General features: G+C 36.6%; 2 protein-coding genes across 2 annotated transcripts; one reads left to right on the forward strand and one right to left on the reverse strand.

Annotated features, from left to right (window-relative positions):
* The first annotated feature begins 251 nt into the window (after positions 1 to 251).
* On the forward strand, positions 252 to 7,190 carry parvin (beta-parvin). Its single transcript, XM_089647766.1, has 5 exons — positions 252 to 472; positions 3,257 to 3,346; positions 3,752 to 4,023; positions 5,357 to 5,906; positions 6,462 to 7,190. Exons 1-5 carry the CDS (start codon positions 355 to 357, stop codon positions 6,533 to 6,535), a joined length of 1,104 nt encoding a protein of 367 aa, XP_089503892.1. The 5' UTR covers positions 252 to 354; the 3' UTR covers positions 6,536 to 7,190.
* A 418-nt stretch (positions 7,191 to 7,608) lies between these two features.
* On the reverse strand, positions 7,609 to 16,593 carry LOC149410527 (uncharacterized). The gene is made up of 6 exons (XM_089648277.1): positions 16,493 to 16,593; positions 15,274 to 15,471; positions 12,951 to 13,149; positions 12,397 to 12,500; positions 10,942 to 11,115; positions 7,609 to 7,738 (listed from the first exon to the last, which is right to left on the reverse strand). Exons 1-6 carry the CDS (start codon positions 16,591 to 16,593, stop codon positions 7,636 to 7,638), a joined length of 879 nt encoding a protein of 292 aa, XP_089504403.1. The 3' UTR covers positions 7,609 to 7,635.
* Between the last annotated feature and the right edge of the window lie 1,700 nt (positions 16,594 to 18,293).

Below are 18,293 nucleotides of genomic sequence, written 5' to 3' on the forward strand. Positions count from 1 at the left end.
ACGGTGCCATTTAAATTCTCTAGAGCTCTTTACTAGGCGTTTTGTTATTATCAGCGCCTTGGTTCATTAGCTTTTTGGCACCTTGGGAAGTCAAAGTAACCGAACCTGCTGTTTACGATTCACCCTGATAATAATTTAATTCGAAAAGTTTACGGTCAAAGTTATCAAACACATTATAATTTTCCATTAGCATTGAATATATTTTGAGCAGTACTGGCAACACCGGGCAAACGTCAAAAATACTACAATATTATTTTGTACTCGTTGTGGGCGTAATTTAGTCTGACGTAATTTTCTGTTTAGGAAATAGGGTAACAGCATCACACCCCGTCACCTGGTAAATATTTCCTCAAAATGACGACCCCACGTCCTAAATCCCCCAAAACGCCGACTTCTGTAAAGAAAGACGATAAAGAGGAGTCGTTCTGGGATAAAATTGGAACGCTGGGCAGGAAAAAACGTATAAAGGAAGGTGAGACAATAAATACTTCATATTTTGTTTCAAACTGTATTGAGACGGACATTGGAGGTGCATAATTGTTTGAATACTACATGATGGCCATATATAATAATTTAATAAAATTTTCACCTGTTTACCAGGTAACATAACATTGCCTTTTAAGGATATTTGTGGGCTAACCTAACATTCATTTATAGATTGAACTCCTACGCATTTCGCTATAGTATTTATACACAATAAGGGTTATCTTTTAGGATCGCTGGCCACGCTTCATACTTAAAAAAAAAAATAACACTTGGATTCAACTTAATTACTATAAAAGACAACAATTTTCGTCTGGGGGAATGGAAAATACTGCATTAACCTTTGGAACACCAGACCCTTTTTGAGGGAAATCAAAAATGGAATTAAAAAATAAACTCTGAAGTGTTTCAAGTGCAAGCGATTCTGTTAAATAAATTTATGTACTTTTTATGCATAAAGGTAATCGCATATCACAAAATTCCAGCCAGGTCGAAATTCCAATGCCAGCAGCACATGAATGGTTTGTCGGCAGGAAAAAATTCTTGGCGCTGGTGCACAAATGGTTTTCCAGAGGTTAAAATTCCCTTTTGTGTCAAAGTTTTAACATTTAATTTGTTTTGAAAGTTTGGACATGTTGTTTTGCATGTTCAACGTATTAATATTGAACGCAGCCGGCGATTCTAAAAGTTTACTACAATAAGTAGATATTTTATAACATATAAAAAAATATTAATATTTGGTAAATGTGCAAAGGCACGCCTCATCGTAGTTCTACCTTTCACGCTGTTCCTATTTGAATGGCGGAAAAGGCATTGCTGTCTGATAATTTTATATAAATAGTTTATACCAATCTCTTTGTAAGGGTACCAACTATATATATATTTATAAAATGTGAACCAAGCCCTTCCCAATCTTTAAATTTGTGTATTTGGTGTGAAAGAATATTTTATCAAAAGGAAAATTTAAACCTGTAGAACGGGTAATACATCCTTACACTTATCGCACCGGAGATGCGAAACGTTTTTGTTAATGATTTTTGCGTAAATTAAACATATAATATGTGCATTTTTTTCAAATTAAACATCATTAAGGACCAGTTGTTTCATGGAATTTGAACAATTCATCAAATTTCAAAGTTGATTTGATTCAATTGAATTACTATATCATTATTGGCCAGTTGCTTCACAAAACTGAAATCACAACAGAACTTGAAAATCAACTTTTAAATTTGACGAATTGTTCAAATTCTGTGTAACAGCCCGTCCTAAATAGCCCAACACTGACATTAACTTCAGTTTATGGAGTCGTATTACAAAAGTAGGCTTTAACTTAAGACAATAATTTTGTTGTTGGGGTGTGGTGTATAAAATAAATGTATTATTTCAAGGATATAATGATTTAAAACAAAATTCTTTTCTCCTTGTTTTCGCCCGCATGAAGTGTGTTAATTCACAAAACCAAATTCCGCCTCACGCACGCAATAAAAAAAAAAGAACACTTTTTCAACTTAATGACTAATGGAGAAACTATTTAAGTCCGGGGAGATGTTAACACCCACAAAATATGTTTTTAGTTTGTTGGTTTTTCGTTATTTTTATAATTTGTATGTATTTCCTAACCTTCAAACTTATCTTTGATTGAGAAAAAATGTAACTTTAAGGCGATGCACTACGTCGTGTAATATTTTGAATCGAGCCGCTATCAATAACACACCTTACGTAGATGGCGATAAGGCTTAAATTCCCGCTTCACACCATCCACCTGTTTTGATTTATGAACAAAAAGTGCCTTTTATTTTATTTTGTGGATGTTTAGGTACAAATATTTAAATGTTTTTCGATCTTAATTTGCCACATTATACAATAAAACCATAACCGAAAATGGGTTTGTAATTAGGAGATTTCGAACTTTAAAGCAGTTTTCATAGGCCTATACATTCTTTTTTTCTGGGCTTATAAAAAGACTTATCTAAAAAATACTCGATTATTTCAAAGACCAGGATGTATTCTACTCGCAGTATTTAATTAAAGCATCTGAAACATTTCTAGGCCACCAAATTTTCAAACCAAAAACACATGATTTTAAATTACTACGTAGTGCATCGCCTTAATTCGTCTTTTACCATCTCCTCTGACATAAATAATTTTCCTGTAGTGAATAAGTTATAAATTACTACTGTAAACAACTATTTAAGTTGGGCGTGGTGTAAAACATGCAGAAATTGTTTTTTAGGTTTTTACTTTGGGTTAAAATTTTTGCATATTTCCTAACCCTCAAACTTAACATTGATTGAGAAAAAATCGAACATTAATTGCATCTTTTCCCATCTCCACCGACATAAATAGTTGTTTCTTGTAGAAATTAAGATGAAACCAAGTTCTATTTTTAATTTTTTTTGATATTAAGACGAAATTCAACAACTTTATCACAAACTATTTGGAAAGTAGGTTTTTAGATTGTTAGTTTGGGTTCAATACGGGCATCTGTCTAGTTTGGTCCATTTTAATAATTTATTTTTTTTTAACTAGCCTAAGAACCTATTTGGATTTAAAAAAAAATATTTTGTGCTCATTGGACAAAGCTCGCCCCTACGTAAATGTATTTTTGTGTAGGCATATATTCTAAATTTCACTTGGTGAATTCAGTTGGTAAATTGAAAGGAAAAATAAACAAATTTTTGTCTCACCAAAGTGTGTGAGAGGAATTAAGAAGCAGGAGAGGGCCTCCATCATGCAATGGCAAATGTAATTAAATGTAATATTTGTGTTGTAGTGCAAGAAATCCAGGCAGAAGGAAAGTATGCCATAGACTCCCCGGGAAACCCAATGGCCCCAGAGATCCCCCCAGAAGACTATGCCCTCAGTAAGTACCTACATATTTAAAAAAAAATTAAATAATAATTTAAGAGAAACGGCTGCACGGCCTTTTCCATTCAAAACTTTAATTTGGATTTGAGGCTAAAATACTTGACCAAACTGAATAATTTGTTTTTTAACCAGTGGAACGCAAATGGCTCTCTGGAGAACATGCGAGTATTCTAATATTATCCTTTTTAGAATAATTTGCTATGCGATTTTGACCTTTTCGAAAAATGTATGAAAAACAAAATCAGGATCCTTTGGGCTAATAAAACTTTAGGGTCCACTAATATCTTTCTGTTTTATGCTCCGGCCTTGAACGGGTTATATAATGATTTGATAATATCCCCTCCTGGCAGCGACAAATAGCCAGTATATAATTTAGTGATTTTCCAATTAACAATTCTAGGCGACAACGAAGAGCGCTCCATCATCCAGCCGGGTTCCCTATCGGACCCGCAACTCCAGCTCTTGATGCAGGTCCTCGTGTCGTGGGTCAACGACGAGCTGGCGGCTCAGCGTATCATCGTGCGCGACCTTGAACAAGACCTGTACGATGGCCAAGTCCTGCAAAAGCTGCTGGAGAAGCTGACGGAGCGCAAGCTTGACGTGCCGGAGGTCACACAGTCAGAGGAGGGGCAGCGGCAGAAGCTGGGCGTGGTGCTGGCCGCAATCACTGGGGTGACTAACTATTATATTGTTATGCTGATAGAAAAAGAAAACCCCAAAGTCTAGGTCATATTATGAGGAATGTAGAAAATGATGTAACCTAATTGATAATCCAGGATTGAAGGTAACGAGCGGGCTGACAGTCTAGTAAGGAAAGTGGCGGAAGTATCCGAGCTGGCCGTAGGCCACACCAAACTGCATATTGAAAGGTTGGTCCAAATCCCAGTACTAGAAAGAATGGGAGAAGGTACCCAGAATGAGACAATCTAAAGTACTAATAAACGGAGCAAACCCAGAGGAACCCGGCAACTACTCAATATGAGCAGTGCACTCACCGAGGGTACAGCTAGGACTAGCTACTATGGGATGCCGTTTCAGGAGAACATACAGCTGTTGGGAGTCGAAAACAACAAAACATGTAGGAAATGAGAAGATGGTGAAGAGACTCCAATTTTCCTGTGGTGCCAATGTTCCGCCCTGATAGGAACAAGCCAATACCAGGCAACTAGGTGTACCTAGGATATAGACATAGTCAAATATCCAATGGCAAACCCTGGTGAATTTAATCAAAGGGACCGGGTTACTGTTAAAGGAATGAGGTGAAATGGAAGATAGCACAATGAACCCATGGCCTGAGTGCTCGTGGGAACTACGTAAACCGTCTCCATTTTATTCATAAAAATTAAATAAATAAAATAAAGGTAATCCAGGGGAAGTTTTATGAAAGATGAAACCAAAAATGCCAGTGTCATGTTAGAAGTGTGATCTATTCTGATTTGATATAAATCTAATATTGCCAATTTACCAAGACCAAGACCTTTCGGGTACTAGGTCCCAGCAAAGCCAATTCATTTGATTATCTATTCAAGAAAGAATTTCGATATTTTGAATTGGATTTATTTGAAACTTATTTTATGACGGCACACATAAGTGTGCTCCCACTTTTATCAGTTTATCTCTTTAGTGTCACCTATGTTAGATTCTATCATAGATAATAGTGACGAGGGAGATGGGTCATGAACCATTATTAGTGTGAAACTGCACACGTAATGTGTGTCGCAAAAATTGTTCATCCATACTACTGCAAATCTTATCTACTTACTGTGGCACCCTGCTTTTTTTCTACCTCCACATCAAATGCATAACTTTCATTACATAGCAGCTTCGACAGTCCATGCAGTTTGTATGTAGCTTTGCGACATTCGGCAAGCTTCCATGCCGTATCTCTCTGGGTTTCTATTATCTATTTTTTTAATTCCTATTACCATGTTAGCGCTAAGCACTCCAGAAAACCATGGATAAACATTAGTTGTGTGTTTTAATCTATTTTGATAACTCTTCACAGGCTCTAGGACAGCCCCGTTGGACCGTCCAGAAGTGGAGCGTGGACTCGGTCCACTCCAAGAATCTGGTGTCCATCCTCCACCTGCTGGTGGCGCTCGTCCGCCACTTCCGGGCGCCAGTCCGCCTGCCGGAAAACGTCAGCGTGTCCGTCGTGGTCGTCAAGAAGGACGCTTCCAACCAACTATCGCACCGCATTGTCCAGGAAGACATAACATCCACATACGACGAACTAGGAATGCGCTGCGAACGAGACGCATTCGACCAGTTATTTGACAATGCTCCGGAAAAATTACAACTCGTTAAAAAGAGCCTCGTTACGTTTGTCAACAAGCATCTGTGCAAGTTGAACCTTGAGATAACGGATCTTGACTCACAGTTTCACGACGGGGTTTATCTCTGTCTCTTAATGGGACTGTTGGAAGGTTTCTTCGTGCCGCTGAACGAGTTCTTCTTGACTCCCCAAGACATAACGCAAAAAGTGCACAACGTGACGCTGGCGTTCATGTTGATGGAGGACGTGGGATTGGCTAGACCAAAGGCAAGACCTGAAGGTAGTTTTACATTTTTACATTACTTATTATGACCGAATTTTAATTATTATATAAAAGAGTAACATTATTAAGTATTTTTTCAAGTGAGAAATGGAACTGGCAGAAGAAGTATGAATGTGGACTGAATGTAGATCTCTTGAGTTTTAAAATGGGTTTCATGGCAATACAGAACATAAACTTATTCTTATATCATGTTCTGTTTTATCCGGTTACCGGTAAAATCATGTATTACCGTATTACAAATGTGAAGCTCCGGAAATAATGCAATTTAAGCATTTTTAATAAGATTAAGGAAACGATGCTTATATGGTTTGGACAATATAATACTACAAAGCCAAAGTGAATGATGTGAGAAATCGGGGATGCCAGAGGGAGATATTGTGCTATCAAGTGAATCAATTATTGCTTGAACCGGATAACGTCCATAGTCAGAGTAACGAAACAATATCTTTGATAAGATGTATTAATGAATGAATTATGATGGAAGTGTGCGCCAAGAACCCGAGTTGTGCGTTGGTTAACTACATAGTTAAATTATTTATTTTTTCATTTCAGACATTGTCAACTTGGACTTAAAATCCACCCTTCGAGTCCTCTACAACCTCTTCACCAAATACAGGAACATTTGAGAACCTAAAAAGGGGTAACATACATTCGTGCCATAACTTTTTATTTTGTTGCAAGTTTTTCAGTGAAATTATTTTATGCAAATGAGTCTCTCACATTAAAACTACCCACAGAAGGGATAGGCAGAGAAAGTTGCGCACCAAGCTTTTATTTGTTCAAAAGCTTGCCTGTTTTATTGTAAAAACTGATAACAATCTCATCCTTTATATTTACAAACGTACATATTATATTATTTTTTGAATCTTTGATTTTCTATGTAATTTACTGTGTATTAATTTTTTATTATATATGTTTAACATAGCTTTAACGTGTTTGTAATTAAATTTACTATACAGAATGATGTATATTATGACTTCAAATGCAATTCTTTTTATTTAAAAAAAAAATGCAATGTATTTACATTATTTAATAATGAAATAATTAAAGATCTTCATAATTTTCGCAAACAGACAATATTTTTTCAACATCTCATTTCAAAAGTATAAAATCTGTATCTATTCTAGTGCCTTATAAAGAAAAGAATTCTGGGTCTTACAAATAATATATTTTATATGAAACGAATATTAGTACATACATAATAGTTTTAATGTTATAATATTGATTTTATTTATTTAGAATTGAAGACTTAATATGCCTTAAAGAGTAACCTACTGTTAACATGTTTTGTAAAAATAAATATTTTCATAATATGATTTATGATTTAACCAAATAAATTAACATTTTACTAAAGTGAAAGTATTTTTATTTTACTGAAGGTATACTACACAAAACGGCATTGCAACCTGGACACAAAACCAAGAATTAACACGGAAAATAGAAGCCTTTGAAATGTGGATATGTTTGTATAGGCACATATTCAAAAAATACTCTGGGCAGAGTATATTTTAAAATTGTACTACATATATTTAGATATACAACAAAAGAAACTCTTGGACATATTGTGAGGAACGAAAAATACAAGTTTACACAATCAATAATTTATCCAGTTTCTAATAATGTTTGAAAAATATTTTTCCTTTTTTTTTTTTTTGTTATTACAGAGTTTATACAATTTTTTTACGCAATACGTATGTATGATTTTTGGTTTGAGATTTGTTATGTTTTATGAGGAAATTTGACTGTTATTGTTCTTGATGGTCATGTACACTTTGAATAGATTTATTTCCGTGGCACACTGGTTCATCTCGTGAATCATGGTTAGATAACTGTAAAAAACAATACAATGATAATTACGGTTTGACAAGAAAATGTGAAAACTTATTAACCGCCCTATGCATACGAACGTACGTAATACGTCCGTCAAAGTATCACCCAAACGCAACAAGCCGTATCACGTACGCTCAGGTACAAAACATACTTTACCGAAACCCACAAAACGTTTGTGACACGTTCGTGCGCGTCAAGTTTGTTCCTGCGTCATCCCGTTTAGTATTTCGAAGTCAGCCGAAGCAAACGGGTGTATTTTCGTCACTCCCATACAAGTCAAGTCGCTAGTCAGTGGTTCTCCATGCAAGTGGCGCAGTTTTTATGACAATATTATTACGTTACATGTTTTTTAGTGAACTTTGTGTGAATGCATGTCTTTTTTATACCGTTTATTTACTTTGTGTTATATAAAAAACTGATTTTTTGTGTTCAATATGTCAAGTGAGAGTGAATATGAAAATATTAGCTCCTCCGGAAGTGAGACCACTATAAGTGAGGATTTTTCAACATCACAAGATGAACATGAAAGCGAAGTAGAAGACGTTCCAACAAGTGCTCAGGAGTGGGTGGATATAGATTCTGAAGGAGATGTTTTACAACCACCATTTGAATTTACATCGACATCTGGCTTTCCTGAAGCAGTCAATAATTGTAAAGATGAGTATGAATTCTTCAACTACTTTTTTGATGATGAACTGATGCAACTGATAGTGGATCAAACCAATATATTTGCTGAGCAATTTATTAATTCTACTCCACATTCTTCGACAAGCCTTGTAAGTTCGTGGCATCCAACAACAATCAACGAAATGAGAATATTTATTGCAATCATTTTAGTACAAAGTTTGGTAAAGAAACCAGAAGAAAAGATGTACTGGTCTAAAAGTCCGATATTTGAGACTCCATTTTTTGCACGCACCCTTTCATACAGGCGGTTTTTATTGCTAAAGAAATTTTTGCATTTTAGCAATAATGCTGAATACAACGAATCGACCCACCCCAATCCCAAACTGAACAAAATATGGCCTGTGTATCAATATTTGCAAAAAAAATTTCAACAAGGATATATCCCCGAGAAAAATGTGACCATAGACGAAAGTTTGATGTTATACAAAGGACGTCTAGGATGGATACAGTACATGCCACTCAAAAGATCGAGATTTGGCGTCAAGACATATATGTTGTGTGAGTCCACCTCAGGATATATATGGTCCACAATTATTTATACAGGAAAAAATACCCTTTTTGATCAGAGCTACAAACATCTTCCAGTCTCCTCCCAAGTGGTTATGTCACTAATGAGACCATTGCTCAATAAGGGGTACTGCCTGACAACAGACAATTTTTACTCGTCACCAGAATTAGCGGAGTTATTAGTTACAAAAAAAACGGACACATATGGAACACTAAGATTCAGACGAAAAGGGGTACCCAAAAATATTGTTTTTCCTAAGAAAGTTGCTCGTGGATACACCAAAGCCTACAGAAAGGGGAAAATCATGGTGATGAGGTGGAGAGATAAAAAAGATGTGTTTTTTCTCTCCACTGTCCATAGCTGCACGATGGTGCAAACTGAATCGGGCAAACAACGCCCAACTGTAGCAAACGAATATAATTTTACGATGGGTGGAGTAGATCGGGTTGACCAGCATTTGGCGATTCGCCCTGTCACCAGAAAACAGGGGAGAAAATATTACAAAAAAATATTTTTCCATTTTCTGGAGCAAGCACTCTGGAATGCATATGTGTTGTACAAAAAAAAGGGTGGTGTTTCAAATAACTCTACATTTCGAGAAAAGGTAATTTTTCAATATTTGGAAAACTACCATACAGCAGATTTTTCATCCAAAGGGGGAAGACCATCAAGCAACCCAAACCCCTTACGTCTCACTGAAAGACATTTTATTGATGTAATTCCTCCTACCGCGGGCAAACTGAATGCTGCAAGACGTTGCGCTGTTTGCTGCTCAAAAGTAAATGAAAGTGGGAAAAAAGTGAGGAAGGAAACAAGGTACTACTGTCCTGACTGTGATGTGGGGCTTTGCATCCCCTGTTTCAAAATTTATCACACAAAAAAATTCTTTTAGTGTAATAAAATAAATAAAGAGTACTAAAATGTATGGTTTTATTATGAATAAATATCCTTGTAACAGTGAGGTCCATGGCTATCAGTAAACTTTCACTCTTTTTGTGATTGGCTCGTATGAAGAAGGAATTGGTAAAACGTCATAAATCATAAAACTCTCCATAATCAGCAGTTCACTTTGAAAATGTAGTGAAAAAATGGCCTAAGAAAAGGTGTTATTTTCATTTTGAACACCATCAATCGCTGGCCGCCTCATTTGCAGAATGTATCGAGATTATTTTGATTGATATATTACATTCAATACAAAATATATTTGATAAAATATTCAATAGAATATTATTACAAAAAATATTCGGTGACATCTTATGTTGAGAACCTCTGACTTACAAAATGATGTAAAAAGGGTCAAAAATGAGTCTGTTGTGTGAAAATATTGTGTGGTATATTGAAAACAAGTATTGTTATTGCGAAATCTAATGAAAAAAAACCCGATGTTTTTTTACCTACATTTTGAAAAATAACCCAAAGGTAGGGCGGTTAAAGTACAACTAAAAAAAATTATTACTTATTTAAGCACATCCATAATATCAGGGGGGTAATATCACATTCATGACTCTGATCGAAAATTGGAACCGAAATGCCTAACTATATCCACCAATAAAAAACCACTAAAAACATCATTAACCCCTATAGTCCGGCTAGTTACATTTGCAGTACAGTGAAAGAATAACTACCTTGAGGTCCTCTGCAGTGTGCAGTGCATAAATAAACCAATCACATGAAGAAGTGTGTATAGTTAAGTTTTAAATGTTACTGTCAATGAAAATTCCAAACTAAAAAACTTGATATTGTGGAAGTGTGCCTAGTATTTAGATTATAATTTTCAATATTAAATTTGGATTTGATAAATTTACTAAATTTCACCCGTCTCATAGGGGTTAAAGAACACTTTTTTAAAACAAAATTGATAAACTTATCTACATGTTAAGCAGCACTGGGTGTGCTAACGATATGTATAAACTAACGTCGACAGCCTAATTCTGCTTACTTGTCGGTATGGCCGTGTTCAGGCCGTCGACAAAAAAATGGGGTCTCATTTGATTTGGTTTTCCTTACCCAATAGCCAAGTTTTCCGGCTTATTATACATCAACACGTATTCCTTTGGCCAGTTGACGGCTAGGAACTGTTTGGCGGAGGTGGAGGACTTCCAGATTGCCGAGCAGCTGTGGATCCCGGTGTACAAGATGCCCAGCGGCTCCCTTCCTGCAAAGAACCCTTCGAGTGCCAATCTGGAACGTGACAAATGAATACATATACAGTTTGACAGTTAAATGTGGAAATTTAAAAAAGTTTATTTTTTATGTATATTGACTACACAGGCGCTGGGGAAATAATTTTCATCAGGGCCTGTGTCATATTTAGGAATGCTGTGTGGAGGGTGGAAGAAACCCATGCTATAGGAGTGAGGAAACACAAAGAACAGCAAATCATTCCTCAACCAAGCTGTTGAACACAAGAATTAGTCGTAGAAGCAACCCGTTCTTGTATGGCAAGTGTCAATCATCTAAATGATGGGTGCGTGTTTGGCATCTTTCTCTGCTGTGCATCGGTGCCGAAGAGATAAATGATGCTAGTTCCTTGTAGCGTTTGTCACTGTCAATACTGATAGATCAAGGACACCATTCCCACCTAGCATCTGAGCTTCGAAGACCGTCTGTCCATTTGATAAATAAGTGAATCTATCAAATGTTTTTGTTATTATTACATATTTCACATTATTTATTTATTTATTGTTTAGATTGCACAGTAATTAACTTCACTAGGACCAATACCCTGTATCGAGGCTAACACTTATTATTATTATTAGTTAACGAGTGGGCAGCATTCTGCTGATGCGCTCATACCTAACTTCACAATAACTCAAACCTTTCTTCCAGTGGCGGCTCGAACACTTCTTTGATGGTGGGGACAAATATTTTTTGTAACCGAATAACTCAGGACAGTGGCAATTCACTTTTTAAAAGTCACCCACTTTTTAAAAGTTAAATAAAGTCATGAAAAGTGGTAAAAAAAAGGTTACGTTAGATTAGGTTTTTCTTTTTTCATCACTTTTAATGACTTTAAATGCTTTTAAGTTGCCAAGAAACCCATTTTTTACATGTATTTGTAAAGAAGTGCTTCAGATTTCAGGCAATACAGATTTTTATATTGCTTTCACATGTAGCAATCACTGTGGGTGTACACAATTATAATTAGAATAAAATCACTTTATTTGGATACTACTTTATTGAGTATATTTGATACATAAACCAACCGGTTTCAGCTCCACCTGAAACTTTCTCAGGTTAGGTTCCTCGATATTTTAAAAATGTTTTTATGAAACCCTTAGTAAGTTTCAGGTGGAACCGAAACCGGTTGGTTTATACATCAAGTTATGTACTCAATAAAGTGGCATCCAAACAAAGTTATTTTATTTGAATGAAAGTTTTAATTCATCCAGATGTGAGGTTATGTCGTTTTTAAGTTTCAAAGCATGGCAATTATACTATCTAATAAAATTATAAACACACCTTAATTTCTCTAAAACATCTTCACAAGTGTCGGTGTTTTGAGTGAAAATCTGTTCTAGTTCAAAATGGACATGTTTCTTCTCCAGGAGGAAGTCTTTCACAACCTGAAAGAGATGAGAAAACATAGTAGTAATAAAATTATGATTTTAATGATGTGTGCGGAAGATGAAAACATGTGTGTGGACAATTTTTAAGAAATATGTGGCACTCCATATAGGGAACATTGCCGGTGACCAGTTAGTGACTCAGTAGATAAAAAAGTCTGGTTTCCACAAGGGCATCGTAGATTCAATTCCTCTGCGTCGTAGATTCCGTCATTCATCACTTCCGCTTACCGTGATGGTAATAGGAGTTGTCTTTCTTAAAATTATATCAAAAAGTCTATTTTCGGTTGTCATTGTGTCCTGCATAACTCTGGTTCAATGATCTCAAATTTGCTTTGAATTTAATGGTCATTTTTAACACAAAATTATTTTAATTGTCATTTTAAAAATAGAAACTTATTTTTCAAGAAGTTTTGGGTCCGCGCTTGTATATAATTATATTCTAGTCACCTGCATAGGGTGGAGTACCCCTTTCTTGGCCACAAAGTCGCAGCCCATCTTCTTCTCTGAGGCGTACCTCAGCTCAGAGCCAATGCAGGCAATGTCGTCCAGGGTGGCACTGCTCCACAGGCTGATGTCCAGTATCTGGCGCATCACCACCGCCGCGATGGACCAGCACACGGAGTTGCGCAGGGCACCTTGCTTGCACCTGCAAAGGTCACGTGGTTAGGTTGATTAAACTGTTGAACTAATGCAATTCTTTATATTCTGGTCTGCCATTAGTGTGCAAGCGATATTCAACACAGCAGCTTGTCTAAAACTACACACTCATTTACAAACTATAACTGAAACCGTAACATGTTACCATTACTGAAAAAGCCCACCGTATCCACTAGAGCCTGGTTAATGTATCTGCAACGGTACTGCAGCGCCCTTGAGGTGATTTCTCACGAAAACGGCGCTATATAAATTAGCCAAATATTATTAATGGTTAAGAGCCCAAAATAAATGCTGGTTTTACTAAATAGGGGGGTGAGGATAATTTTGAAATGCAAAAGTTTTTATAGAATTAAAATTACATTACAAAATTTAATGATAACTAAAAAATATTTCATAAAATATATAACACGTTAACAATGATTTCGAATAAGGAAAAAAAAAATTATAAAGGACTTTATACAGGACAAAAACTTTTTAATAACCTTCCAAAAGCCTTGAAGGAAGCCTTGACACTTTTTGTAGGATATCTGCTGAATAAGTAATTTAAATTTTTTTTTTTCAATCATTATCAATTTTTTTTATTTATTTTATTTAAACGCCCATATTTCTTAAGGTACGCGTATACTATGACAATTGCTATAGAAATGTAGACATTAGTGTACGAGTCATCCACATGCCAACCATATTCAAGTGCCTAGATCAGTCATACTCAACCTGCGGCCCGCCGAGCTATTTTGTGCGGCCCTCAATACATTTAATATCAGGAACATGATTTACAAAATCTGGCATTCTATATCACGTTAAGTTGAGATTAATTGCGACTTTGACGTACAGACATTGAAACCCGAAGAGGATAGTATAAGTATAATATACTATCTATATAATATAATATGGTATAATAGTGTTGCTACTGCACACCATAACTGCACAAGCTTGGATCTATCTTTAAAAAACAAAGATTTGACAGACAAATATGCGCGCAAATAATTTTGCTCGTGGCAACACATAAATTTTTGACAGTTCCAAAGTTAAATGGTTACCAGTGTTACCAACGAAGGCGATGTATCGCCATTTAGGCTACTAAACATAACAAAAACCTATCTTTATATATCTATTCTATTTGATATAATATTTTTTGCGGCCGGAAATTTTCGAAAACGGAATTCCATAGCTACCCCCCCCCCCCCCCCATGGATTTCGAAAAATTGTTGTGGGGAATTACATATGATGCTTTTGGCTGTGCGGAATTTTTTTCAGCGAAGTTCTGTAACAACCCCCCCCCCCCATGGATTTGAAATATTTCGTGGGGAGCACTCATTTTGAATTCTCTAACAACCCCCCCCCCCCATGGATTTCGAATAATAAAAGGGGGAATCAAGCTCACACCGTTGGCAACACTGACCAGTATAGTGTTGTGGCCCGCGTATCTTTACAAACATATGAATGTGGCCCCCAGAAGAAAAAGGTTGAGTATCACTGGCCTAGATCAATAGGGTAGTTTTCCTCCTATTTTTAGTGTCAGAATTCATTACATTAATACAATTCATTAATTAATAGTCTTGCCCTAACATAAAATCAAATACTTTTGTATTGTTTGCTTTCAAAATTTTAATATTTTTAATATATTAAAATCTGAATGAGTCTTTCATTTCCTTTTAAGAACGGTATTTTGAAATACTTTCAAAAACAGCAAATTTATCTGAAATCGAATGTAATGCCGAAATATTTTCTGTGCAATCTGCATTCCGGATGCATTTGGGACTTAAGGTGATATAGTGGAGAGATTTAAACCGAGACTAAACACGTAAATTGGTTTAAACGTAAAAAGAAATGTCATTTTGGCTGCAAAATAGTAATGTTTATCTCACTTTATAGGTTTTAAATAAAGCTGTGTATGTAATATAAGTTTTATTGTTAGGTAAAACTTTTTCATGACAGTTCTCATACTTACCAGAAGTACTTTGCAAAATATCAGAGGCTTTTGTAATGTACTTAAAATTAATAAAATGATTGAATTGAATTGAAAAAAAATGTCAGTTAGTAAAAATGCCAGTGAAACAGAACATTTGAATGAAGCCAGTGAAATGAGCCCTGTGTCCACTATAATAGTTACCTGCAGCCATTGTCCCCACCGACGAGGTAGTCCCGGCCCCCGCCCGTGTGCACGTAGGCCGTGACCGGCACCTCGGCCTTGTGGCAGCCAGCACCCCCGCTGCCTGCCGTTCCCGGGCGCTCCGGGCAGCGGGGGCTTGCCGCGCGCTCCTCGGGCGTCTTGCGGCGCCAGTGGCCCCGCGTGCCCGTTAACGTAAACCTGATGGAGTAGCAAACATTAGGGTCAGAATAACACAATTCAAAGTCAGAGTATTATGGATGTGAGCAAGGGTGTGTGTGGTATATCCTATCTGCCAACCCCTGCGTAGAATGGCGTGATAGTTAGTTAGGAACTTATTTAATTAGATATTAATAATCTATGTTATACATACCACTTCCAGTCACTGATCACCAGAAAGTATAAAGTGAGACCAATCGTCTAATAAATAACACTGTTATCATAAAGTTGTTCTCAAAGCATCATTAGTGACCGGATCTGAATAATCAGCTACTGAATAGATATTACACACTAGAAATGTCTTCCAGGAGATGTGAATGGAAACCAATGTTGCCACTTACTTAATACCTTTGGTTCTAGCCCACTTAGTATGCGCCCTGTCTCTCTTGCACTTACCTACATCGCCATCCCATTTGAAATTAAAATTTTGTAATGATGATGAAACATAGTTCTATACTTGAAATTTACGTACGATCGGGCTGACTTTTGGATTACAAAACAAGCCTACGTCATAGTCCCATCGTCTCCCGGCACTTGCGCAGTATTCATATGTAAAGAAAAATATAATTTTCTTTAATTCAAGGCAATGCCGAGCTTGTCTCGTCATTTTGGCTGTGTGTGTCGTAGACTGTCACTGGCTGGATGTGCGCCACAGTACCTACACAGTCGACTCGATATTTCGTAATCTATGGTTTAAGACATAGTAAAAATAATCTATGGGTTGTGACAAAGCAGATTGATGGGAATAATTTCAATAATTTGTAATTGCTATCGTGATTGTGATTAAGGAATTGACATAACAATTAATAATATTAAATGTCGTTTCTTTCCTTACAGGTAATGTTTTGTTACTGAATGCTTTTCTTTATGTAAATCTTGTGAGATTAACAAAACAAACCTCTTCTTTCCTTACAGAAAAACTCAATTGTGTTTTAATTGACGGTGTCGTTCAAATCACAAGGAAAATATCATTATACATATACAAAACCTAATAGTTTCCAACCTGTTTGGCCCTGGTCCTGACGCCAAAGTATTCGTCACAATAAAATCGGCCATACTCTTGGAATTTGCAAAGGCCAGCAACGTTGGCTTGCTGTAGCCCATGTGAATCTTATCAGTGCAGAAGCCATGGGGGTCCCACAGGAACAGAATGCACTTATCGGCCTCGAAAACAAACTCCGACTCGAGGACTTCGGCCAATCTTTCGTCCTCCTCTATGAGTTCTTCCACACCTTAACACAGCAGATGAAAATAAATGCTTCTTTTGAAAACAAAAATTATTAAGAGCACCCACAGACGAGAAACTTTAGTCACAGCGGCAGTTGCTAGTACAAACATACATTACGGTATGTGGAGTATATATGTACACGAGTGATGCACACTACCAATATATACGACACTACTTTATTTGAATTTGTATGAATTTTGGTATAGTTTCTAACTGTCGCCGTAGCTAAAGTCTTTTATCTGGGGGCGCCCTAAAAGTATTTGAATATTTTTTTTAAATGGCCCTTATGAAGAATGTCTTCTTGTTATAGGGTATAGTATTGTTTTAGATTTCTATTTTTTTTGCAAAGTGGGTAGGTACATGATATTTATAATAAAATTAAACAAACAAACACACCTTCCAACATTTGTTCCATTACTGAAAGGATTGAACCGTGTATGGACAAGATCTCCATCTCAGATTTTTCCACTTCAACAATTTGTTTTTCCTCCTCGGCTTTACCCTCAACCTTGCCTTGATCTTTTTTGACTTTAACCGTGACTTCTTCTTCTCCTTCGCCTTCGTCCTCCTCTTCACCATCCTCATCTTCAAATTCACTTCCTTCATCAGCTCCGTAATCATCCGGAGGTGCGCTGTCACCGGCTTCAGATTTCCTTTCCTCAGACTTTGGTATAGAAGTTTTGGATTCTACCAGTTTGCTGTCTCCTTTGTCTTCGACCTCACTTCTCTCCCCTGCTGTACTTTCTTGAGACTCTTCCACCTCTCTCTCGGCCTTTCTTTCTCTGGGTTCTTCTGGCGGTGGCGGGGGTTCCACTTTGACTTCTGCCTTTTCGCCTTTTTTGCCTTTTTTCCCTTTTTCTTTCTTTTCTGGCTTACCTTTTTTAGCTTTTCCAGGTTTTTCTGGTGGCTTGAAAACTACCTCTGCCGCTTTGATGACATCGATCATATCTGGGGGGACATCAAATTCATCAGAATAGAATGCTTCCTGTGATGGTTCTTTAACTCCAATGGATTCATTAGACGGCGCCTTTTCTGATTTTTGTTCATTCTCCTGCTTAATACCTTCTTCTTCCTCACCAATCTCACCACCTTCCCTATCTTCACCCTCTTCCCCTCCTCCTTCTGCAAGACTTTCTCCTCCTTCTTTAGAACCTTTAGATGGTAGTAAAACCTCTGAAATTTCTCCGTCAATCAGTTTCCTAGCTTCCTCGGCTCTTTGGGCTTTTAATGCATCCTTTTGCACTTGTTCTTCTATTCGGAATTCTATGAATTTCTTTTCATATCTATACTTGGCATACTGTTCTTTGTCCATCTTCCATACACCAACAATAAAGTTCCTTGAAATGAAGACACCATGATCCCAATCATGCTGAAATAAATGAACAAAAACAGCATTAGACTGGTGTGATTTAGTACAAATTTGAAAAAAATGGAAAAGATGCTTTACAATAAGACATTTTGCCTACCTCTCCAAAGAAGCTGATTAGTCCATTATTGACGCTGACTACGTCCCCCTCATCATCAGCTCGGATGTCTCCCACTATTATGTCTGTTTTCACTTCAAGGACTATCTGAA

This window comes from Hesperophylax consimilis, chromosome 27, assembly GCF_061612785.1.
Source record: "Hesperophylax consimilis isolate HC1 chromosome 27, BYU_Hcon_1.0, whole genome shotgun sequence".
Classification (NCBI taxonomy): Eukaryota; Metazoa; Arthropoda; class Insecta; order Trichoptera; family Limnephilidae; genus Hesperophylax; species Hesperophylax consimilis.